The 23,585-nt window shown below is 33.9% G+C and overlaps 1 protein-coding gene across 1 annotated transcript; it reads left to right on the forward strand.

The window, feature by feature from the left end:
• The first annotated feature begins 1,132 nt into the window (after positions 1 to 1,132).
• On the forward strand, positions 1,133 to 22,240 carry ube2wb (ubiquitin conjugating enzyme E2 Wb). The gene is made up of 6 exons (XM_056451079.1): positions 1,133 to 1,169; positions 2,982 to 3,073; positions 10,539 to 10,641; positions 16,313 to 16,468; positions 18,087 to 18,162; positions 20,031 to 22,240. Exons 1-6 carry the CDS (start codon positions 1,155 to 1,157, stop codon positions 20,042 to 20,044), a joined length of 456 nt encoding a protein of 151 aa, XP_056307054.1. The 5' UTR covers positions 1,133 to 1,154; the 3' UTR covers positions 20,045 to 22,240.
• Positions 22,241 to 23,585: the final 1,345 nt, after the last annotated feature.

The raw sequence follows: 23,585 nt of genomic DNA on the forward strand, positions 1-23,585 counted from the left end.
TAATTTGACATCTAGTTGATCATTTGGTATCAGATGTGGCTTATTTGAAATGCAAAGCCCTCTAGATGCCTATTTTAGCTAAATAAAACATGATCATGCCTTGATTTTTATTATTTAATTAGGGCAGCAAGGTCTGACTTTGCTTAGACAAAAGTATTGTCACTTAGCAGAAATAATGTACAGTATAGAATATAAAGTCATGGTGCAGTGGAAAAAGAATTAATATTGTGTTTGACTCCCATGAGCTTGGACGACTGTCCATACATCTCTGCAATGACTCAGATAACTTAATAAACATTAATAAAGTCATCTAGAATGGCAAAGAAAGCATTCATGCAGGACTCCCAGAGTTCATCAAGATTCTTTTGGATTCATCTTCAATGTCTCCTCTGTCATCTTACCCCAAATATGCTCAATAATGTTCGTGACTGGGCTTCCCAATCCTGGAGTACGTTGACCTTCTTTGCTTTCAGGAACTTTGATGTGAAGGCTGAAGTATGAGGAGCGCTATCCTGCTGAAGAATTAGCCCTCTCCTGTGGTTCGTAATGTAATGGGCAGCACAAATGTCTTGATACCTCAGGCTGTTGATGTTGCCATCCACTCTGCAGATCTATCACTCCCCAAACCATGATTTTTCCTTCACCAAACTTGACTGATTATTGTGAGAATCTTGGGTCCATGCAGGTTCCAATAGTTCTTCTGCCGTATTTGTGATGATTGGGTTGCAGTTCAATAGATGATTCATGAGAAACCTTTTCCAAATGATCAATTAGAAGTCAAGTAATTTGTTGCTCTTATAACTGGGATCGCCGACAAGACTTTTGTCTGGTAGGGTACATTTTCAAACTGATATTATTAATTAATAATATATTGTTATTATTAATAAACTGTGATATATTTTTAAATATAATATTAATGTTGTATTTAACATTATATGTTATATATATATATATATATATCTTAAATTGTGTCTTCTGTCGTAATAAAATAACATACATTTATTACTTAGTATAACTGCGATTAATTAACAGTCAAACAAGTGATCTGGGGTAGGAGCGTGTCTTTATCAGAGCACAGAAGGGCTCGTGTGTCACGTGACGCTGACGTCAGTCGCCCTGCGTTACTGTGCGCCACTGATGCAGGGGGATCCATCATGGCGTCGATGCAGGTAAGAACACAGCTGACATCCAGCTCTGTTTAATCTATCAATCACTCCTTGTTCGGGTGTCGAGTCTGTCGTTTCTGCTTATGTAAGTGCTGTTTGTCGGATATGCCAAAAAAGGGGGTCGAATATTGCTTTGTTAGTTCTGAATTCATAACTTGTCCTCCTCGCTGCTCCTGATCTGTCAGGGTGAGAATTATCGGTGCTTTAAAAGCAACAGCTGGCGAGCAGGACGCACATAAACTACTGCTTTCCCTCAAACACAGGCCACCTAATGAGAGAATTAACGAGGTTTTAATTACTATAAGTATCGTAAATGTAGTTTGTGAATTGCTTGATATCCTGATATCAGAATGTCTGATTATTTTTGTGCAGTCTTGCAAGGTTATTTATGATAGTACAGGACGTTTGAAGTTGTTTTCTTTTAACTTGACTTAATTTATTATTAGACTCGCTGTTTTATGTTTTTATATAAAATTTGGATTAAACAAAAATATAGCTACGTTTGTTGATAACAGCTCTCAATTAAAAATATACAGGTAATTTTGTATATTTAAAAATATAGTAATGATAAAGAAACATATATAATATGTTTACATGGACAGACACACAGTAACAACTAAAAACTGATTCTTTTGTAGATAACCGCTCTTATAAATACTTTTTCAGTTATTGTTTATTCTTAAAATTGTCATATTTAGTGTTTCTATTTATTTATTTATTCATTCATTCATTTTACATGGTGATTTTCGCTAATTTTTATTGGCAGAACTGGCAGAAAATTGTTTCTGCATAAATTCATTTTTTATCTTTATATATATATATATATATATATATATATATATATAATGCAGACACTAATATATATATATATATATATATATATATATATATATATATATATATATATATATATATATATATATATATATATAAAATGCAGACACTTATATATATATATATATATATATATATATATATATATATATATATATATATATATATATATATATAAGTGTCTGCATTTTATATATATATATATATATATATATATATATATAAAATGCAGACACTTATATATATATATATATATATATATATATATATATATATATATATATATATATATATATATATATATATATATATATATACACATACGCTAATATACAAGCAGACACAAACATTATATGTGTGTATATTTTTTTTATATAAAAAGTAATATTTTGAGTTACAGGTTAGAGTAATTAGAGTAATTGGCAGGTTAGAGTATTTAGGCAAGCTATTGTATAACAATAGTTTGTTCTGTAGACTAACGAAATAAAAATAGCTTAAAGGGGCTAATAATTTTGTCCTTAAAATGGTTTTTAAAAATTAAAAACTGCTTTTACTCTAGCTGAAATAAAACAAATAAGACTTTCTCCAGAAGAAAAAAAAATATTATCAGACATGCTGTTAACCTTTTATTGTTAAACATCATTTGGGAAATATAAAAAAACATAAATAAATAAAAAAATAAATAATATATATATATATATATATATATATATATATATATATATATATATATATATATATATATATATATATATATATATATAATTACTAGAAGTATTACTTTGCAGAGTGTGTAATATTTTTATAATGATATTAATTAATTGTTAATAATAAGAATCGATAAATTTTTTTAATCAAAATATTTTTCTGTACAACATCAGAAAATTAATCTGTCGAATGCAGTAATTATTTTTCTATTTTTTTCACCTCTTATCTTTTCCCTTTTTCTATGTTCAATACTTTCTCTCTATTTCCCAACAGAAAAGGTTACAGAAAGAGCTGCTAGCCTTGCAGAATGATCCACCCCCTGGAATGACCCTAAACGAGAAGAGCGTACAAAACACCATCACACAGTAAGACCGTCACTTCCTGACTCTTCTTTAATCTTATACCCGAGTGTGTGATCACAGTGTACTTATTAACAGACTCTGTCCTTTTTTACTGAATGTCACAGGGGAAACATTTGGAAATTCTGCATGACTTTGTTTTTTCAAAGGATATTTATACCAGTAGTGCTGTCACGTCAGGCCTGGTAATATCCAAATCATTGCGGGCATGTTATAAACCAAACTTCTCCTTTTTATGATCATCTGTAAGGCCGCTCTCTGCCTGATGTATAGTATGTCTGCTCAGGCTTATCAAAAATTAAAGTTGTCAGCTGCAGAGGGTAGTATTACTGTAACAAACCACACTGACCTCTTTCTGGCCCGTGCATGCGCTTGTTCGTGATAAGAAATATCCAGCAGTGTTTTATGAGAATGAAAGTCACAAGACAATAAAAGGGCATCACATTGTTCATGAAAGATTGCTTAGACCTATTTTGAAGTCAGTATAATAGCGTGCTCAGTGGTGGGTCTCGTATGTGTTTTTATGTAGCCGTAAATAAGAATAAATGATTGACATATAACTCAGTTTCCAGTGAAACTTTAATAGCCGAGAGTTTTAAATGTGATTCTTATTTATTTAATGTAACTCTGATTGGTATTGTTGACATGTAATGTAGATTTAGACAATTTTTTTCCGTAACACTTATCTTTGTTGAGTGACAACTGCACTTAAATACATGAGTAAATAAGTCCACAGAACTTCTTTTACTTTCAGTATTATGATGATTGATTCTATGCCGACCACAACATTGTTCTGTAATCTCCACTGTTTTTGACCAGAGTAATATTACAGAAACCTTGTTATGGTCATAGGGTTAACCTTACAGAGGTGCTTTGTTTATTTTTGGAACGTTGCCTCACACTTGAAGTCTTGCGATGTGACTAATGTGGATTCGCACACTGCAATATCGATGCTGTAATGATATATTGTGCCGCCCTAGTTTTAGTTATAAAGTGATTTTGCACCAGAGGAACTTTTTCACCATTTTTAGAATTAATGTCAAAACTATCTGCTTTTTGACTTGGCAACAATTTTAGATATAGGAATGCCATTGTTTTTGTTTTTTTTTTGTTATTTGCTGTTTTTAAACAAGATTTGCCAACAATAGCCTTTTTTTCACAAGAAGAAATTTTCCTAGAATTATAGACGGAAGGACATGCATTTTGGTGTTCCCACAAAATTGTAACTTGGAATTATTTTATTTATAAGGGGCGTTTGGACTCGTTCACAGTTCTTGGATTTAATGGCAAAATGATTTGTCTTGTTTGCACCGCAGAAATTACCAACACTTTTAGATATAGAAATGCCAATTGTTTTTTATTTGATGTTTTTTTTTTAAATCTGGCAACCATATAGGTTTTTGCACAAGAGAAACGTTTTCATAGTTCCTATTGGCTGAAGGACATGTATTTTGCTGTGTTCGCAAAAGTGTAACTAGGAATGATTTTATTTATTAGGGGCTTTTGCACCACAGGAACTCTTTCAGAATTCTTAGTAGAACTAATAGCAAAATTATGTGCTTTTTGTCATGCTTGCACCACAGGACTTTTGCTATTTTAAAAAAGATCTGGCAACATTAGAGGTTTTTTGCACAAGAGAAACTTTGTCATAGTTCTGAGAACTACTGCCTGAAGGACATGCTTTTTGTTGTGTTTGGTACCACACTGTAACTTGGAATGATTTTTGGTAAGGGGATTTTACAAAGGAGGAACTCTACTTCATTAGTGGCAAAAGTAACCACTTTTTGCATGTTTGCATCACAAGAATTGGGAGCAATTTTAGTTGTAAGAGTGCCATTTTGGGGAAATAAATTAGTTCACTTTAAATTAAGGCCTAATCCACCCAGCAAAATAGGAACTGCCAGTGACAAAAGTGTGAGTTGATTGGAAGAATAGTATTGTAAAGTTCAGAAAAGTTGTTGTTAGCCACATTTACTCCTTTCCTTTGCCTGCAACATTGTGTTCTTTTTCACAAGTTGTCATAGATGATTTAGTGCTTTTTGCTCTATCAGTCGTCAGCATTCAGTCAGCAGTTATACGTCAACATTCCATCTGTTATCATGGCACACAATGAAAACACAGCTTCCATTATGGTATCCTCCAACTGATGAGTTTGGTGCACTAACAAGGTATTCATACTTTATTGCATTTGACCAAAACACACAGATTATAATCAAAATCATAGTTGACATTCACATCCTTTTTATTCTCTTGCATTCACATTGTTTAAAATAAGCCTTTTAACATGGAGTCGTCGTGCATTCAGTCGTCAATAGCCGTCACGTTGAGTAGTCCTATAAACAAAAACGTAACAAAATAAGAAAAAGCCTAAAACAAAATCTGAACAAGTGGTTACTGGAGTCTCATTTGAAAATGTGTTAATGCCAGGTAGGTTGGTATTTTTTCTGGTCATTTGTGATCAGTTAATACCAAGTGGAGGCTTGGCCCAAAAGATGAACTGACAACTAAATTTAGCTACCTTGTGTACATGGGCATTTTCACAAACAAAAAGAAATGTCAGGTATGAGTTTTAGCAACTTGCCAGACGTGTTTATCCTGACTAATTGGTCTTTGTGTTCATTGTTGCCCATCAAGTTTTGTGGTTCACTGTCAAGTAGGTTAGTCAGGAATGTTTGATAGAAGGGCAGCCAAAACAAACCTTGTTTTATGATGCATTTAAATATCATTATCAATTAGTTTTTACCTAAATATACATATACACACTGCTAGTATATATATTCTCCCTTTGTGAAGTAGTACTGCTTTGTAGAAGCTATAAGGCAGAAATGTGAGCTCTTGTGCCGACGCAGCACTGATGGTCCAGCAATATTTCCGCTCGTTCTCTGGAACATTCTCTTCTGAAAACAAACTGATGCTGTAAATATATGATAATGCTCTGGCAGGAAAATGACACTGTAAACGTCTCTTTATCTGACGATGGTATGTTGCAAGAGTTTTTAGTTAGCAGTTGATCAGATATTAATATAGCAAATTAAAATGCTTCTTTGCACCACAAATGTCAAAAATACAGCTATTAATTACATATGTCTACTGTATTTATTTATTTATTTATTTATTTATTTATTAAAGATTGGCAGGTTTATGGAGGTTTTTGCAGGTTTTCCTGGCACACACAATCCAAAAACAGAGCTTGTGTTTAGATGGAAGACAATCATCATCTTAATAATTTAATAAATAAATAAATAATTTCCACATTTAAAGTAAATTCTACTGAAAATGTCATTTAACAAGATTTGACAACAATAGAGGTTTTTGCACAAGATACATTTTTTCATAGTTCCAATAACTATTGGCTGAAGGAGATGCTTTTTGGTGTGTTTGCACAATTCTTACTAGAAATTTACAATTCTTTGAGCTAGTGGCAAAAGGAACTTTTTTGTGTGCATATTTTGCAATGACGGTTGGATTAAAGGCAGTGGTTTGGTCCTTCTCTTAAAAGTTTTATATTTTGAACAAATTAAATCATATGAATTCGTACGAATTAGCAACTTATCTGGCAGCATGTAAAGTAGTTATGTTTCCTTGTGAGATCCGGCTGATATGTACCTGATACTTTCAATAATAATAATAATAATACAAAAACAAGACTGTTAAACTAACTTATGCAGAGTTCAGACTGCACGAATTTTATAGTAGTCGTATCACAGATGTTTTCACACTGCATGACTCTCTGGGGTATCGTTCTGTCGGAGCTGTGTTTATACTGCAGGATGGATCGACAGCAGGGGGTTTCACACTGCATATCTTTACAATAGGAAGAATTGCAGACAACTTTGTCTCAGTCCACAAACTACGTCTCACAACCAAACACACAAGAAGTCACATGTGCACAACACAATTCATATAGTATATCTTTTTTTATTATCTACATAATGAGAAAGAAGCCTTTAGTGCAGTACAAAATGTACTTATTTTGCTCACCAGGCTTTCGAAGGAAATTAGCAAATTCTCTCAAACTTTTTTCTTTTTCGACCCAGTTGTGGTATTGCTCAGATGACACATCAAACAGATACGGGTGCTCCTGCCAAATTTACACTAGTTTTTTCTCGATTTCATGGGTCCAAATAGACTGAAAAAAAGCCCTTTTAACTTTTCCCCCAACCTCCCACTGGCCTGCAGATACCCATACTAGTGGATGCTGCCCTCTCATTGGCTGAACGTAATCACTGATGTTATTTTCAATCAGAACACATTTCACATTGCATGATTTTTAATCAAAGACAGGTCCATATATTTAGCACACCAAATATCTTCCGGGTGTCTGCGACTCATCTGCGATTCTCTCAGATCTCGTCTTTGATAGTTCACACTGTGTGATGGTTACTCACTTGAACAAAAAAAAGATTTGCGTGTGATTTCTGCCTGTTTTTTTTTTTTCCTCCTCAACCTGTCTGTGAGTCCAAATCGGGACTAAAATCATGCAGTCTGAACTCAGCATTAGACTTGTCATGGCTTCGTCAAAATCTCAAGGCAGAGATTTTTGGGGAGATTGTTAATTGTTTTTATGTTCAGTCCACTTAATTACGGTAACTTAATGGATTTGTGTTGTGGTTTCTTGAATGAATTGTGTTAAACTGTATGAATAACGCTTTATGAGAAAGTTTCACTAATTATCAATGAACTCTTTGTTTGTTGGTGTTTATGACATCTAGCAAAGGTAGAATTAGATTACGTATGTGCGGATGAAGGTTTAAAACTTTTTTTGTTATATGGTTTGTGCAGGATACAGTTGATCCTGCATCAGAAACCAATACAGTCCGTTTAGGTTTACCCAACAGTTTAGTTGAATAAAAGTAATTTCTTTGTAGTGTAATGATGGTGCTTTGTAATGATGGTGCTGAGTGTTTCCTGGTAAGCTTGGTCACATTCAGCATGCAGTAAATTAGTAAAAATAAAGATGGCGGTGTCACTACAAGGTGCAAACAACATTTGATTGTTGCTCTCTCTGTCTCTGTCTCTCTCTCTGTCTCTGTCTCTCTCTCTCTCTCTCTCTCTCTCTCTCTCTCTCTCTCTCTCTCTCTCTCTCTCTCAAGTTCAAGTTGCTTTATTGGCATGACATTCAATATAGTATTGCCAAAGCACTTAAAGTATGCAGTATACTAAAATCATTAATAATAAAAGTTAAAAATTATAATAATACAGTAAATAAGACAAAAATGACAAAAAACAACAACAAACAAACAGATAATATATTTGATAAATATAACAATTATAATAATAAAAAGTCTAGATTATTTAAATAAGATACATGAATTTACATTAACCATTCTCTCTCTCTCTCCTTGCCATCTCTCTCTCTCTCTCTCTCTTTTTCTCTCTCTCTCTCTCTCTCTTTTCTCTCTCTCTCTCTCTCTCTCTCTCTCTCTCTCTCTCTCTCTCTCTCTCTCTCTCTCTCTCTCTCTCTCTCTCTCTCTCTCTCTCTCTCTCTCTCTCTCTCTCTCTCTCTCTCTCTCTCTCTCTCTCTCTCTCTCTCTCTCTCTCTCTCCTTGCCATGAAAAACCTTTACCATTTTCACCAAAATAGCAAAACCTTAAGGTTTTGTGTGTAGGTTTGTATTTTCCAGTACTGTAAAATGTCTCTGTCAGTGTTTTAAAACAATTATATTGGATTTACCAAAGTCACACAAGTGCCAATTTAACATCAGTCACATCCATAACAGAGAAATGCCACATCCATAACAAACCTTTTCCTCATAGATGCAAAAATGTTAAATAAAACAAAATCAGTCATTTTTGTTCTACAGTGGGCCTACTCTTATCCTTTTGATTAGCACTTTTTTTTTTCCTTTTTGTTTGTGCAGTTTAATTCACAGAATTTATACAAAGTATGTTGTATACTGCAAACTCCCTAGTTTTTTGGTCACATGCATAACTCTTGTTTATTTTTCTAATTTAAAATATAAATAATGTTTACATATTGATATTTTTCTGATCCCTCTGTGTAAAATATAAACAGATGTTTCAATATAATGTTAACATATGCTTTCTCTGTGATTTTATGTTTTGAGTTTTTACCTCAAATGCCACATCCATAACCCTGGAATGGCTCAAATTCAGTTTCATTTTAGGCAAACTTGACTTTGAGACAAATTGTATTTATTACCTTTATATTTTGCACATTTCTGTTCACCAAAACTGAAGGTTATTCATCTAACCAACTTTGTGTTGCCCTCTGTGCCAGATGTTTCCTCCAGTGATATCAGGCATTGTATGCCAGTAATCTCAGTGCAAAAGCCTTTGGAAGGACACACATGAGCACATAATGACACGTTTGAGTGTTTCTGCTGAGTCAGGAAAATCCCTGCACCCTTTAGTTCTCTGTCTGTTCTCACTCATCTGAAAACTGTTGGGTTACTAGAAATTACAGCTTGCCAAATTGCTCTCCATTGGTTTGCAGTAACCAAAACGGCTATAAATTGATCAGTGATATTTCTGTCAGGAAGAAGTCATTTTTTCTTTGTTTAGATAACATTTAAAGGGATATTTACTCATTAATTTTCTTTTCAGCTTAGTCCCTTTAGTAATCTGGTGGTCGCCACAATGGAATGAACCACCAGCTTATCAAGCATATCTTTTACGAAGCGGATGCTCTTCCAGCTGCAACCCATCACTGGGAAACACCCATCACACACGTACACTATGGATAATTTAGCTTACCCAATTCTCCTATAGCACATGTCTTTAAAGGAAAGATGGGAAACTGGAGCCATTTAAAGGGATAGTTCACTGTCAATTTAAAATTGTCATTAACGCACCCTTTGCTTATCACAAGGTTCTTTGAGTTTCTATTTTCTGTTGAACACAAAAAAAGATATTTTGACATGTTGAAAACCTTTGACATCCATAGTATTTGTTTTTCCTACTATGGAAGTCAATAGTTACTACATTCTTGAAAATATATTTTTTGGAAACAGTAAGATTTGTTAATTGCATTTATTTGATGAAAAATACTGTAAATCTGTTCAAAGTATCATGATAATTGTGATACATTTTGCTTTTAGGATTCTTTGATTAAAAAAGCTTTTATTTGGAATCTTTTTTTTACATTATAAATGTATTATAAAAAATGTTTCTTTGTTCAAATAACAAAAACTCAAACCAGTTTGGAATCACTAAAGATTGTTTGTAAATTGTAATTTTTAGGTGAACTATCCCTTTAACCAAATCGACAATGGCAGACTACAGGATTTTTTCAGGCGTTCGAGATATTGAGTGACATCTACTGGCCTGCATATTACAGCATTTCCAGTTCTTAATGTAGATAAGTGTCAACAGGACAGCTTTGCCATCTGCAGGCAAACCTTTTCAAAAACACAAAGCTTTTTCACATGTAGTACACTGGTGTAGTGTGATGGTGGCCATAGTCAGTCAAACTGCCATGCTCATGAATGTCTCTCTGTCTTCTGTTACAGATGGATTGTGGACATGGAAGGAGCCTCTGGTACTGTTTATGAAGGGGAAAAATTCCAGCTTCTTTTTAAATTTAGTAGTCGTTATCCCTTTGACTCGCCTCAGGTAAGCCTAAATGCTATATATTAGACTCATTTTATACATCTAGCAGTCATCTTTGTTCAAATAACTGCACAAATGAGAAAAAAAAAGGTAATTTGTCATGTTGTCAGGAGCTAGAAATTTTCACTATATGCAACAGCAGATTTATTGGGCTAGACATTTATTATCAATAATAGATTTTAGCAGTTGTGAAATGTGAATTTTTTTTTTACAAATAATTTTAGTGTTACTTTCAATGTGTCAACTGCTAACTACAGATTTTTGCCAAATCAACATTTCAAGATTTTTTTTAATGGGCTATATGCACACAGACTTTTACTTTTCAGCCAGCCAGCCCCAGGGCTTCTGGTGAACTCTCTTTCCATTACAAAATTGCCATGTTTAAGGTCTGATTTCTTTAAAAATCTGTGATTTTCGCTGCTTGTTAGATATATGATATGAAGTGGGTCTCAGACTGAACAAGAAGCACTGCATTTAATTAAATTTCCCCCCACCATATCTTTAAAATATTACAGTTTGTTTTACACCAGTATTTTCAATGGAGTTTCTGCATGTTGCTATTGATGGCGCTAGCTAGTCTTTCAACTCGTTTTACACTTAAACAACTAAGTTTATTTAACTTAATATAATGTAATTTCATTCCAGCATTGATGTTGTAAAGGCAACCTTGTGAAATTGAAAATAGTCACATTAAGCTTTCACCGGAAGTTTGTCATTGGCTGAAAAACACCAGTTGTGCATATTCAGTTTAATTAACTTAATGTAATGCTAACTTTAGTTTAAATTAGCATGATTTATTTAAATGAAATGCATTTTGAAAGTTTTTGATAAAGGTAATATTGTTTCTGACTTGATTAACCTGTCATGGGACTATTTGTAGTTAGTAATTTGCGTGGTTGCTCACAGTGAGAATGTTTACATAGACACCAATTCAATTCAATTCACCTTTATTTGTATAGCGCTTATACAATGTAGATTGTGTCAAAGCAGCTTCACATAAAAGGTCACAGTAAATAGGAACAGTGTAGTTCAGTTTGTAGTGTTTAAGTTCAGTTCAGTTTAGTTTAGTTCAGTGTGGTTTAATAATCACTACTGAGAGTCCAAATACTGAAGAGCAAATCCAACGATGCGCAGCTCTACAGATCCCGAAATATGCAAGCCAGTGGCGACAGCGGAGAGGGAAAAAAACTTCACTAAAGGTGGAAGTGAAGAAAAAAAACCTTGAGAGAAACCAGGCTCAGTTGGGCACGACCATTTTAATTTCTCCGCTGGCCAAACGTCTTGTGCAGAGCTGTAGCCTCAGTGGCGGAGGCTGGAAGCTGGCCTCAGCGAAGACTCGTCTGTCTCTGGAGCGTCACAGGAATCAGTCTCATGTTCTTCACTCCTCCATGACCATCACAGTAGCTGCTCAGGATTCGGCCAGGTCCAGGATATAAAAACCTTGGGATCATCTCGTCGTTGGTCTTGGATCGAATCAGTGGCTCTGCATAGTCTGAGGGCTTCGGGAAGAGTATCCCCAGGTGGAAATGGAGAATAAAGAAAATAATTAGCGTAGCTGATGTTCACAGTGTATATCAACAAGATGCATAATCTGTGTGGAAGCCCCCAAGTGGTGCACTAAGTATATGCTTTACTGAACAGATAGGTCTTTAATCTAGTTTTGAATTGGGAGAGTGTGTCTGAGCCTCGGACGTTATCAGGAAGGCTATTCCAGAGTTTAGGAGCTATAAATGAGAAGGCTCGACCTCCTTTACTCGACTTTGCTATTCTAGGTACTACCAGAAGCCCTAAGTTTTGAGACCTTAAAGAGCGAGTTTGATTGTAGCGAGACAGAAGATTGGTTAGATAAACAGGAGCTAGATTATTTAAAGCTTTGTAGGTAAGAAGCAATATTTTAAATTCAATACGAAATTTAACAGGCAGCCAGTGTAAGGAGGATAAAATTGGGGTGATGTGATCAAATTTTCTAGACCTGGTAAGAACTCTGGCAGCTGCATTTTGTACTAATTGAAGTTTGTTAATAGAGGATGCTGGGCAGCCAGCAAACAGTGCATTACAGTAGTCCAGCCTAGAAGTCATAAAAGCATGGACTAGCTTTTCTGCATCTGAGATGGATTGCATACTTCGTAACTTAGCGATATTTCTCAGATGAAAGAAAGCAGTTTTTGTGACATGGGATATATGATTTTTAAAAGTTAAATTACTGTCTAATATGACACCCAGATCTTTTATAGTAGAGCTAACGCTAACTTTGTATCCCTCTAATTGTAGGTCGAGTTGTGAGATCTGCTGTGTACAGGATTTTGGCCCAATAAGTAATAATTCTGTTTTGTCTGAGTTTAAGAGAAGATAATTGTTGGTCATCCAGTCTTTAACATCTTTAATACACTCAGTTAGCTTGGACAGATTAGACGTCTCGTCAGGTTTAGTTGAAATATATAATTGAGTATTATCTGCATAGCAGTGAAAGCTGATCCCATGTCTTCTAATAATGTCTCCCAGGGGTAGCATGTATATTGTAAACAGCAAAGGGCCTAAAACTGATCCTTGAGGCACCCCGTATTTTACTGGGCCGATTTGTGAAGGCTGTCCATTAATATTCACAAACTGGTAACGGTCAGATAAGTATGACTTAAACCATTGTAGGGCATGTCCCTGGACACCTGTAGACTTTAAGCGATTAATAAGGATACCATGGTCAATGGTGTCAAATGCCGCACTAAGATCGAGTAGAACTAATAGCGAGATGCACCCTTGGTCAGCAGCTAGGAGTAAATCCTTGGTTATTTTCACTAATGCAGTTTCTGTACTGTGATGAGCTCTGAAACCTGACTGAAACGCTTCAAAAACATTGTTGGTCTGCAGAAAGGAGCCAATTATCAATTTTAGTGCAATTAAGACAATGCTCTGATTAAGAGTCTACCATGTAAACAACGATTTTTGATTTATTTAATCTGATTAAGGGCATAATCAAACTAAAGAGAAATCGAATTAAGACGTGGAATATGTCAATTTTAGTTGCATTATTGAAGTGCAGTACAGACATGTAAACACCTTAATCGAACTATTACCATCATGTAGGACTTTTCACCGTGTTTTGCGACAGGATAGTCCACACACACGGCTGTTTTACACTCTTTGCACCTACTGAGTCAGTGCAGACCACAGACACCTGCATTGTGAAATACAGAGCTTTTTTTTTTTAATCCATTCAGCATGCTGTATGAACTTCCATTTAAAACAACATTCTTCCAGCAGTTCCTAGTTGCATTCAAAATCTCGTTTTTCAAAGGGAGAATGCATGAAATGTTCCCGAATGTACGTGAAAGTGCCAAACTGCAGTTAAAGTCGACAAATTAAAAATGGAACACCCGAAGTTACATGAAACTATGAAACGCTAGGACATTAATCGAATTATGTGCTGTAACATCTAAAACAGGATCATGAAAGGAATATTCAAAAAGTAACTCATGTAAACGCCTTAATCTTATTATTGTCAGTACTGTCTTATTGTCTTAATCTAATTAATAATAATAATAATAATAAGTCAAATAATTTGATTACTGATGTCCATGTAAATCTAGTCACTGGTCTTCCAGTTAACTAACACAAAAAATTATTTCTAAATGATATCGTATCGAAATCATGAATCAAATTTTTGCTGATAAAGATAAGCTCTGGACATTTTTACTTCATGTGGATTAAGCCTTTTACTCAGCAGAAATGAATGTGAAAACAGCCAGTGAGTCTAAAAGTGTAGTTTAGCTTAAGGAATCTATAATAGATCGTATACATAACCAGGGATGGCACTTGATGGAAGGAAGGAGACCCATGGTTGGAGGGGTGCTCAATTTTCTGGACCATTAACTCATGGCATGATGCCAGGAACAAAGCCCAAAATTTGTCCAGTACCTCCTTTGGATCTAAAACCAATGATTTGTTCATACATGAATAATAAATGGCAAAGAGAATGAGATCTGCGCACAAAAAACAAACTTTATGAAATTAGCCTTAATGTCAGTAAAATAAACTTTATATATATTCCAAATTGGTGGAATTAGATTGTTTTACCCGTTACAGAATTGGTCACTCCAGGATGACACACACATTTTTGATTCTTGGAGAAGATCCTCCCTCATGTAAAAGCACTTTAACCATGAAGCATTTTCTATTGGATTGTGTTGGTTTAATTATGTGAGGAAATTATTTTGAGTTCCTTCAACTGAACATTAATAGTACAACAACAAAAAAATATTCATTTTTAATTTAATGAAAGCAAATTTATGTTCCACATTTGAGGGGATTACCTTAGATCTATTTACATATCAGACCCGCCATAAATAGGATAGCGACATAGACTAAATTAGATAACACTCTCACACACCACCAAGGCTTTTAGGGATAAGAACAGGATGACTTTATGAATGTGATGACAGACAGGCATATTTATAAATTTCATCATCAGCTGGTAAAAAGTGTGTGTATTCTTAGTCAAAGGACTTTTAGTTCAGATTAAAAAGGGCAGCTCTTAAGATTAAAAGGACCAGACAACTTTTTTGTTGCTAAAGTGGTCTTGTTTTTGAGTATTAAGTGCATTTAAACATAAGTGAGACCCTGTCGGTATTTTGTTATGCTCTTGGTCATGATCATCCGCGTGTGGCGCCAGCTTCTCATTCAGATGTCTGTTTTTGTGTCCAGCTTCTAATCTAGCGGCCTCATGCCAATTGTGAGGCCTAAGTACTGGCTTTAGATTTAAAGGGATAGTGCACCTCAGAGTTACATTTCTGTCATCATTTACTCATCCCGTGTGCTGCTCCAAATCCATATTACTGACTTTGTTCTGTAGAACACAAAAAAAGGCGTTTAAAAGAATGTCCACGCTGCTCTTTTTCATACAATGAAAGTGGATTGGGATTGGAGCTGTGAGGTTCTAAAATAAACAAAGAGAAGCAGTTTTAATTTCGACTGCAAATTTAGAGTTTAAATCATATTTGAGTCAACTGAATTGTTTCATTTTTGAGTCGATGAATACAGTTCTCACTTAAACTGTTTTTAGGTGCACTATATTTTTTTAGTTGTCCACTTATTTTTCCTATTTTATAACAATAAATAAATAAAAGCTACTTCTGTTCAATTACAAGCTTACCTTTCTATTAGGGGATAGAATTTAAATCTTTATAACCATTTCAAACTGAATATTTTAAGGAAAAGGTGCCATTTTTGTGTGTCTTGTCAAACTATTAGATTCATATATATATATATATATATATATATATATATATATATATATATATATATATATATATATATATATATATATATATATATATATATATATATATATATACATCTTCCTAAAATGTTTCGTCAAGCTTTAAATTAAATTTGAAGAATTAAATAACACAGTCAGGAAGAATACATTGCAGATTAAATCACTACAATGCTAATAAAGTAGCATGTAGGTGTATTTAATAAGATTCGTAGGTGAAAGTAATGCATTTAAAGGCATATTAACAATGTTTTATGGTTGTTTTGAAAGTCAAATATATGCTCATTTGGAATTCCTGGAATTGCTTGACGATTGTTATCATTCAGTTTCATGTTTTTTAACACTCATTTATAGTTCACCATATTTATTTAACTGAGATTCTGTGTTTCTGTTGTGTTTTGGCAGGTAATGTTCACAGGAGACAATATACCTGTCCATCCCCACGTATATAGCAATGGCCACATCTGCCTGTCCATCTTAACGGAGGACTGGTCACCAGCCCTTTCTGTCCAGTCTGTTTGTCTTAGCATTATTAGCATGCTGTCCAGCTGCAAAGAGAAGGTGGGTGTTTTGTTGAGGATGTTTGCGATCTAATGGCATTTTGTAACTTTGTTATTGTATCTTTGGATTATGAAGTATGGGTGAATTTAGTTAATGCAATAATGTGAAAAAAAGCCAAATGTAGGTTATAATATGGGACACAAATGTTTGTTCATTAATGACAATAGTAAGACATTAACAGTGTTCCACAGCAAAATCTGAAGCCTTTATCTGTCTATGGCTTACTTATTATAGTTCTTGCCTAAATGTGTCTAAACACTGACTTAATTCACAATCTGTTCGAATTTAGAGAGCAACATCTGACATTTTATTTACAAAACGTAAAAAGGGTACAAAATAAAAATGTCTATTTAAAAATAAATAAATAAATCTGATCAAAAGTGGTTTAACAGTCTTTCATGGCTATAATTGTTATTATTAGTTGGAATGTATTTTTTAAAACTGTGGTGCTTGTTAAAAAAAATCCTAAAAATATAAATATATAGTAAAAGCAATAAAATATTACAAATTAATCTGCTTGTTTAGCATAAACACTCCAGTCTTTATTCTTCTAATGTGCTTATTTGGTGATCTAGACAGGTTTCACGTTATCAACAGTGTTGGGTAAGTATGTTAAAAAAATAAATTATAAATTACGGACTACTACAGGAAAATTGTAATTTAATTACATTACTAAGTACTTCATGTAAAAAGTAATCAGATTACTAATAACTTTAATTTGAAATTACCTTTAAAAACATATATAATACATATAAAATATCGAAAATAAACTGCAGCTCTTTCAGTAATTTAATATTTACTAATAAGCATTACAATGGGATTAACACAGCAGCTTGAGGAATTAAAAAGATTTAAAGAGATAGCTCCAAAACTTAAAATTCTCTCAACATTTACTTTATCTTTTCTTGTTTCAAATCTGTTTGTCTTTTTTTAATCTATTGATCACAAAAGAAGACATTTTGAAGAAAACTGGATACCTTTAACTATTGACAAATGTCAAATGTTGAATACGTGAAATCTGGAATATGTGAGTGAAACGGGTATTGAGTAAATTAACAAGTATTGTCCTAGAATGCTTTCTGTTCAAGTGCTTGAACAAGTTGCTAGTCGAGTTAAAAGTTCTTTAGAGACTGGACATTAACTGCATTTCAGCTCGCGTTCTTCAGCAATTTAAAAGCAAATGTCCATTAACTGACGTTGCAAGGGAAAACATGATTTACAAAAAAGAATGTTTTTTTTTTTTTTTTTTTTTTTCTAAAATCTATATTTGTAACGCAAGTAATGCAATTATATTGACTTTGGTAACTAATCAAATTACAAAAATTTAAAAAGTAGTTCAGTACATTGCTGCATTCCCCAAAAAAGTCATTAGAATACAGTAACATAATACTGTGGAATGCGTTACACCCAACTAAAAACAGTTGTGCTGCTTAAAATCATATAGAAATTGTGATGTATTGTTTTCAGCATTGCTTGACAAAATTAAAAAAAAAAATCATAAGAGTTTTTATAATATAATATAAATGGTTGTTACTTCTACTTGTGATTAACTGAATGCTTCCTTCATTGCTGAATGACTGTATTTATATATTTATATTATGTATTTTGTTTTTTACAGAGACGGCCTCCTGATAATTCATTTTATGTACGAACGTGTAATAAAAATCCAAAGAAGACAAAATGGTGGTATCATGGTAAGAATTTGTTTTATTACAGTATTTTTACACTTTCCGTTTGGTTCTGTTGTTATATATAATTTGGTCTTAGTTTGCATAATGTTCATTTTTAACATTTAACCGAAAGAAACAAAACAACAACAAAAAAATACTTTATCATGTTTTGAGATGGAACTTACTAAACATCTAAAACAATGCTGTTTGCTCAATGTGCTTTTTGTATGCGTGTATGTTTGATTGTTTTTTTTTTTATCAGTTGTGAAATGTATATAAAGAGCAGCATTGAAAATGACAAGAAAAAATAAAAAACATACTTGAGGGATCTGTCATTTAGGTGTGGTTTATTTAAAGGTGTACTCACACAAGGCATAGTCCAAACAAACTGCACTCTAGGCCCACCTTTTCCAAGTGATCCTCTTATTGGTTCTTTGTTTGACGAGCTGAAGTCACATTGCAGGAAAGTGTCTGAAGTCTTTTGACACTGCCAGAACTTCAGTGGAGGGAAAATCTGGTCAAGACGGCTATTAAGCAGCTGTTGGTGAACCGGTCAAAGCAATGAAAAAACCACAGATTTTAAGATTAGGATTTCAGCAATATTTTAGAATTTCCCAAATTTAACTCAGACAACCAAATTGTGGCTGAAATTGCACAGTGTGAGCAGGGTGTAAGCCAACGCTGTACAGGTGAAGTACAAAGTGATCAAACCAGTCAATTAAACTGGTATTTGAGGGTCGAACAAGCTTGTGCACAGTTCATATTGCCACAAGATTTACCATAAAGTTCGGGTTTACAATAAATGTCTGTGCTTCGTTTAGATGTCTTTGGTCATTGATGCATTCTTTAAGTCAAAAAGCTACAGATTTTAAAAACAGACAAAGATTTCTCTTTAAGCGGCTTGTTTGATTAACCCCCAGATGAGGTGTAATAAATTATTACAAAGAACAATACCTGACAAAAGTCTTGTCGTCAATCCCAGTTGTAGGAGCAACAAATAGTAACTTGACTTCTAGTTGATCATTTGAAAAAGAGAAGGTAGATTTTTCTGATGAATCATCTGTTGAATCATCAAATACTGCAGAAGACCTATTGGAACCTGCATGGAGCCAATATTCTTACAGAAATCAGTCAAGTTTGGTGAAGGAAATATTATAGTTTGGGGTTACATTCAGTATGGGGAGTGCAAGAGATCTGCAGAGTTGATGGCAACATCGACAACTTAAGTTATCAAGATTACATTGTGCTCCCCATTACATTACAAACCACAGGAGAGGGCAAATTATTCAGCAAGATAGCACTCCTTCTCATACTTCAGCCTCCACATCAAAGTTTCTGAAAGCAAAGAAGGTCAAGGTGCTCCAGGATTGGCCAACCCAGTCACCAGGGATGAACATTATTGAGAATGTCTGGGGTAAGATAGAGGAGGCTATAAAGATGAATCCAAAGAATCTTGATGAACTCTGGGAGTCCTGCTAGAACGCTTTTTTTGCCATTCCAGATGACTTTATTAATACGTAATTTGAGTCATTGCAGAGATGTATGGATGCTTTCCTCCAAGCTGGGAGTCATACACGATATTAATTATTTTTCCGCTGCACCATGACTTTATATTTTATACTGTACATTATTTCTGTTAAGCATTAATTCTGATTCCAAATGATCAACTAGACGTCAAATTTTTTATTTGCTGTTGAATGGGCGACAAGACTTTTGTCAGGTAGTGTATGTATAGATAGATAAAAAAAATAATAAAAATTAAAATCACACCAGAGTTTGTTGTAATGAAACAAAAACCAGTGAACACACTCTTTGTTGACATTTGCGGTAGATTAAAACCTTTGTGTAAATGGATTGTAAATGTATTTAAAAATATGTATTTTCCCCCACAGATGATACCTGTTAATATGAACTTTCTCGAACTCCAAGAGGGAAGAAGTCCTACTGACCTATAGAAGCACTTTTTTGAATATCATATGGTCTCTGAACTTTAACCTTGGACTCAAACTCAAGCATGGATTTTCGTGGACCACAAATATGGGAAACGATGTCAGCTGTGTTACTGGTAGCCAGTTGGATGCATGTTTGGGGGTTAACAAAAGAGGAGATGAATGGAAATAAATTATAAATAGAACAGAAACGGACCATCATTGGTAGGTGTGGAGAAATGTTGTTTTATCCAGGATTTTATCATTATTATTTTTTTTTTTAATAGTAAGATTATTTCTGTCTCACACCACACTTTTCATTTTCTGTCACTGGTATTTCCATGTGTCTTGTGCAATAACAAAACTTTGGGTGCATTTTCAGGGCCAATAATGAGAAATCCATATCAAATAGTCACGATCCAAAACAAATACTGAAATGATTGTAGTGTCCCTTTGCTTTACTTTCATTCCTACTGACATGATATGCACTGTGAAATGATATAAGAAAAGAAAGGTTTGTTCTGAAGGTTGAATTTTTGATGATCTGCCATAAATAGTTTAATATACAAATGGTACGGTTTGTTCTCATTCATCTCAAGTTCTGATATCACGGCATATGGAGGTTATATAGTCAGTGAGTCGTCTTTGGTGCATTTGAGCATGGAAACCAACCTTGATCATCAATCAGTCTCATATTTACCTCGATCAACTCCTACAGGATTGAACCAGGGCCTAAAACTAAATTGGCATTGTTTAGTATATGTAACTAATGGTTTGTATTCTTAATTGTAATAATAGCTGAGAAAGCAATATGGTTCAGTATGATTATAAAATTCATGTGAGCAGTTTATGGAAACTGTGTTTTCAGTATTTTGGAGCAGTTTGCTGTGTATTTGAAAAGGCATTTTCCCAGGTTTATAATGAAAACAGTTTATAAATGTTCTGCCAATAAAATAGAATCATCTAAAAATTGAAGTCATTTATTCTAAAATAAGAGCTTTATTGTTTAAAAAATCTATATATAATATGAAACGACAATAATTGCAATTAGATGTTTTGCCTGTATTTCAGTTATGCATCGTTTTTTTGAGCCAGTAAAAGTATTTATTGTATTGTGATAGATTTTCTCAAATGTTTTTGCTTGGTTTTAGGCCCTGGACGCAGAAGTATCCATTGAATACTCACAGAGCTTGATAAACCAGTATATTGAATGTTGGCACGAAAGTTCTGTCTTGTTCTTTCTTATTTGTATAAAATCTTTTATATTGAGATAGAGTGAGCTCAAATATCTTTTAAATATTCCATTTTTCTTTCCTTCCATGTTTTTACTTTATCGCAAGTAACCAATAAGATTTGAAAAATGGCAGAGTGTTTGGGATTGTATTTATTTAATTCGGGGTACCTGTTTTATTCTCTGTAACCTCAGATGTAACCTTTTTGAAAGTTATTGCGCTTTTTGTATGTCCTCAAGGTGTTGGTTATCCTGGTCATACTTGTCTGGCTCAGGTTTTTTTATTTTGTTTTTCAAGGATGAAAAAAAAATCTATAATATTTTCCATTTGCCTATTTTCTCCTCAAGGACTGTTACATAGTTTTGGAAACGTATGGAACAAATCGATTTCTGTAACTTTAAAAGTAAAAATTAGCATGGACTACATTTAGATAGGCAAATTATGTTATCGCAGAGCACATACCAGTTTTTTCAAATTAAATTACAGAGTTTTGTTTCCCTAAAAATTGCTAGGGTCAATGATTATCAGGTTCAGCTTTTATGTTACCTGGGATTAAAAATAAAAAAACGAAGTAGTCCCCAGCTATTGTATATGTTTGACAAACAATATGTGAAAATGTAAAATTTCACACAGTTTATTAACTTCTCACACTCCAAAGATGTATTTTTTAGCCATCTGTTCAGAAATACTTGAATATTACACAGCTGGTTGGCTTGTCTTTTTTTGTTCCATTGTCTGTGGCACAGTGTATTTAGACTTCCAAGTGAATGTGTTGGTGTAGAACACATGGAGATGGCCATGACTCTTCCCTCTGCACACAATATCAGGATATTTGATCAATTGTTCTTGCTACTGAACGAAAATGTGTGGCAATGACACCACGGCTAAACTTGAATGTGTAAAAGGAAGTCGATTAATGTACACGTAAGGTTAAGCATAGACTTGGGTATATATATATATATATATATATATATATATATATATATATATATATATATATATATATATATATATATATCTTTTGTTATAATGAAGGGTTCTATTTAAATTTTGATTTGCAAGATGTAAGAGGAGATTTTTTTTCCCCTTTCTTTGAGTTTTTTTTTTTTTGGTATGTATACAAATTATGTAAGTTGTGCCTGTTTATTTCAAGAATAAAAATACAGGTTTTGAGTGTGTTTTAATCATTTACACATTACCTAACTACAGATATACTTGAGTAATACTTCAAAGAAACACTACACTTTTTATTTTATTTTTGGAATAGGCTTATTTTACAGCTTCCATATACCTTTTTTTGAATCCATTCAGCTGATCTCTGGGTCTTGGAGGAGTGCTTGTAGCTTAGCATAAATCATTGAATCGGATTAGACCATTAGCATCTTGTTTAAAAACAATTTTAAAAAGTCCTATTTTAAGCTTGAATATTCTGTAGTTACAATATAAAGACAAAATGAAGACAAAGGAAAAGTTGCTGTTTTCTAGGCTGATTTGGCTGGGAACTATGCTTTTATTGTGCAGTAAGAATCAAGGGACTTTATTGTCGACTGCTGAAGGTAATAATAATTCCTTACATTTATATAGTGCTTTTCTAGACACTCAAAGTGCTAAGATGGTGCGACAGCAGCCATATTGCGCCAGACCACACACCAGCTGATTGTTGGAGAGGAGACAGAGTGAGGAAGCCAATTATGACACGGGGATGGGTAGGAGGCCATGATAGCCAGTGGGCAAATTTGGCCAGGATGCCAGGGTTAAACCAATACTCTTTTTCAAATGACATTCTGGCATTTTTAATGACCACAAAGAGTCAGGACCTTGATTTCTCATCTGTAAGACAGCACTCACTGAGCAGTATCAACATACTGGGGCATTAGGACCTACACAGACTGCAGGTTGAGCAGGGGGCTGGCCTCACTAACACCACTTCCGACAGCAACCTAGCTTTCCCATGTGGTCTGCCATCCAGGTACCGACCGGGCACAGCCCTGAGAGTTGCAAAAAGCAAGCTGCCAATGATATTATGATGTAATGTCATTGCACCTGCTGCAGAAAAATTTGAAGTTTGAAATTATGCAAGAATGAGAAATTTTAAGTTCTAGAATATAGTACTTTATCATTTTCCTTCAGTGTTAACTACAGAAGAGTCAAGCTTTAAATAGAAATATCAAAACTTTTTATTTATTTATGGATAAATACGCTAATGTTCCAATTCAATGCCTTATGCTAAGCTAAGATCAATGCCATCCTGCCAGACTCAGAGATGGACTGAATGGATTCAAAAATG

Source organism: Danio aesculapii, chromosome 24, assembly GCF_903798145.1.
Source record: "Danio aesculapii chromosome 24, fDanAes4.1, whole genome shotgun sequence".
NCBI classification, from domain to species: Eukaryota; Metazoa; Chordata; class Actinopteri; order Cypriniformes; family Danionidae; genus Danio; species Danio aesculapii.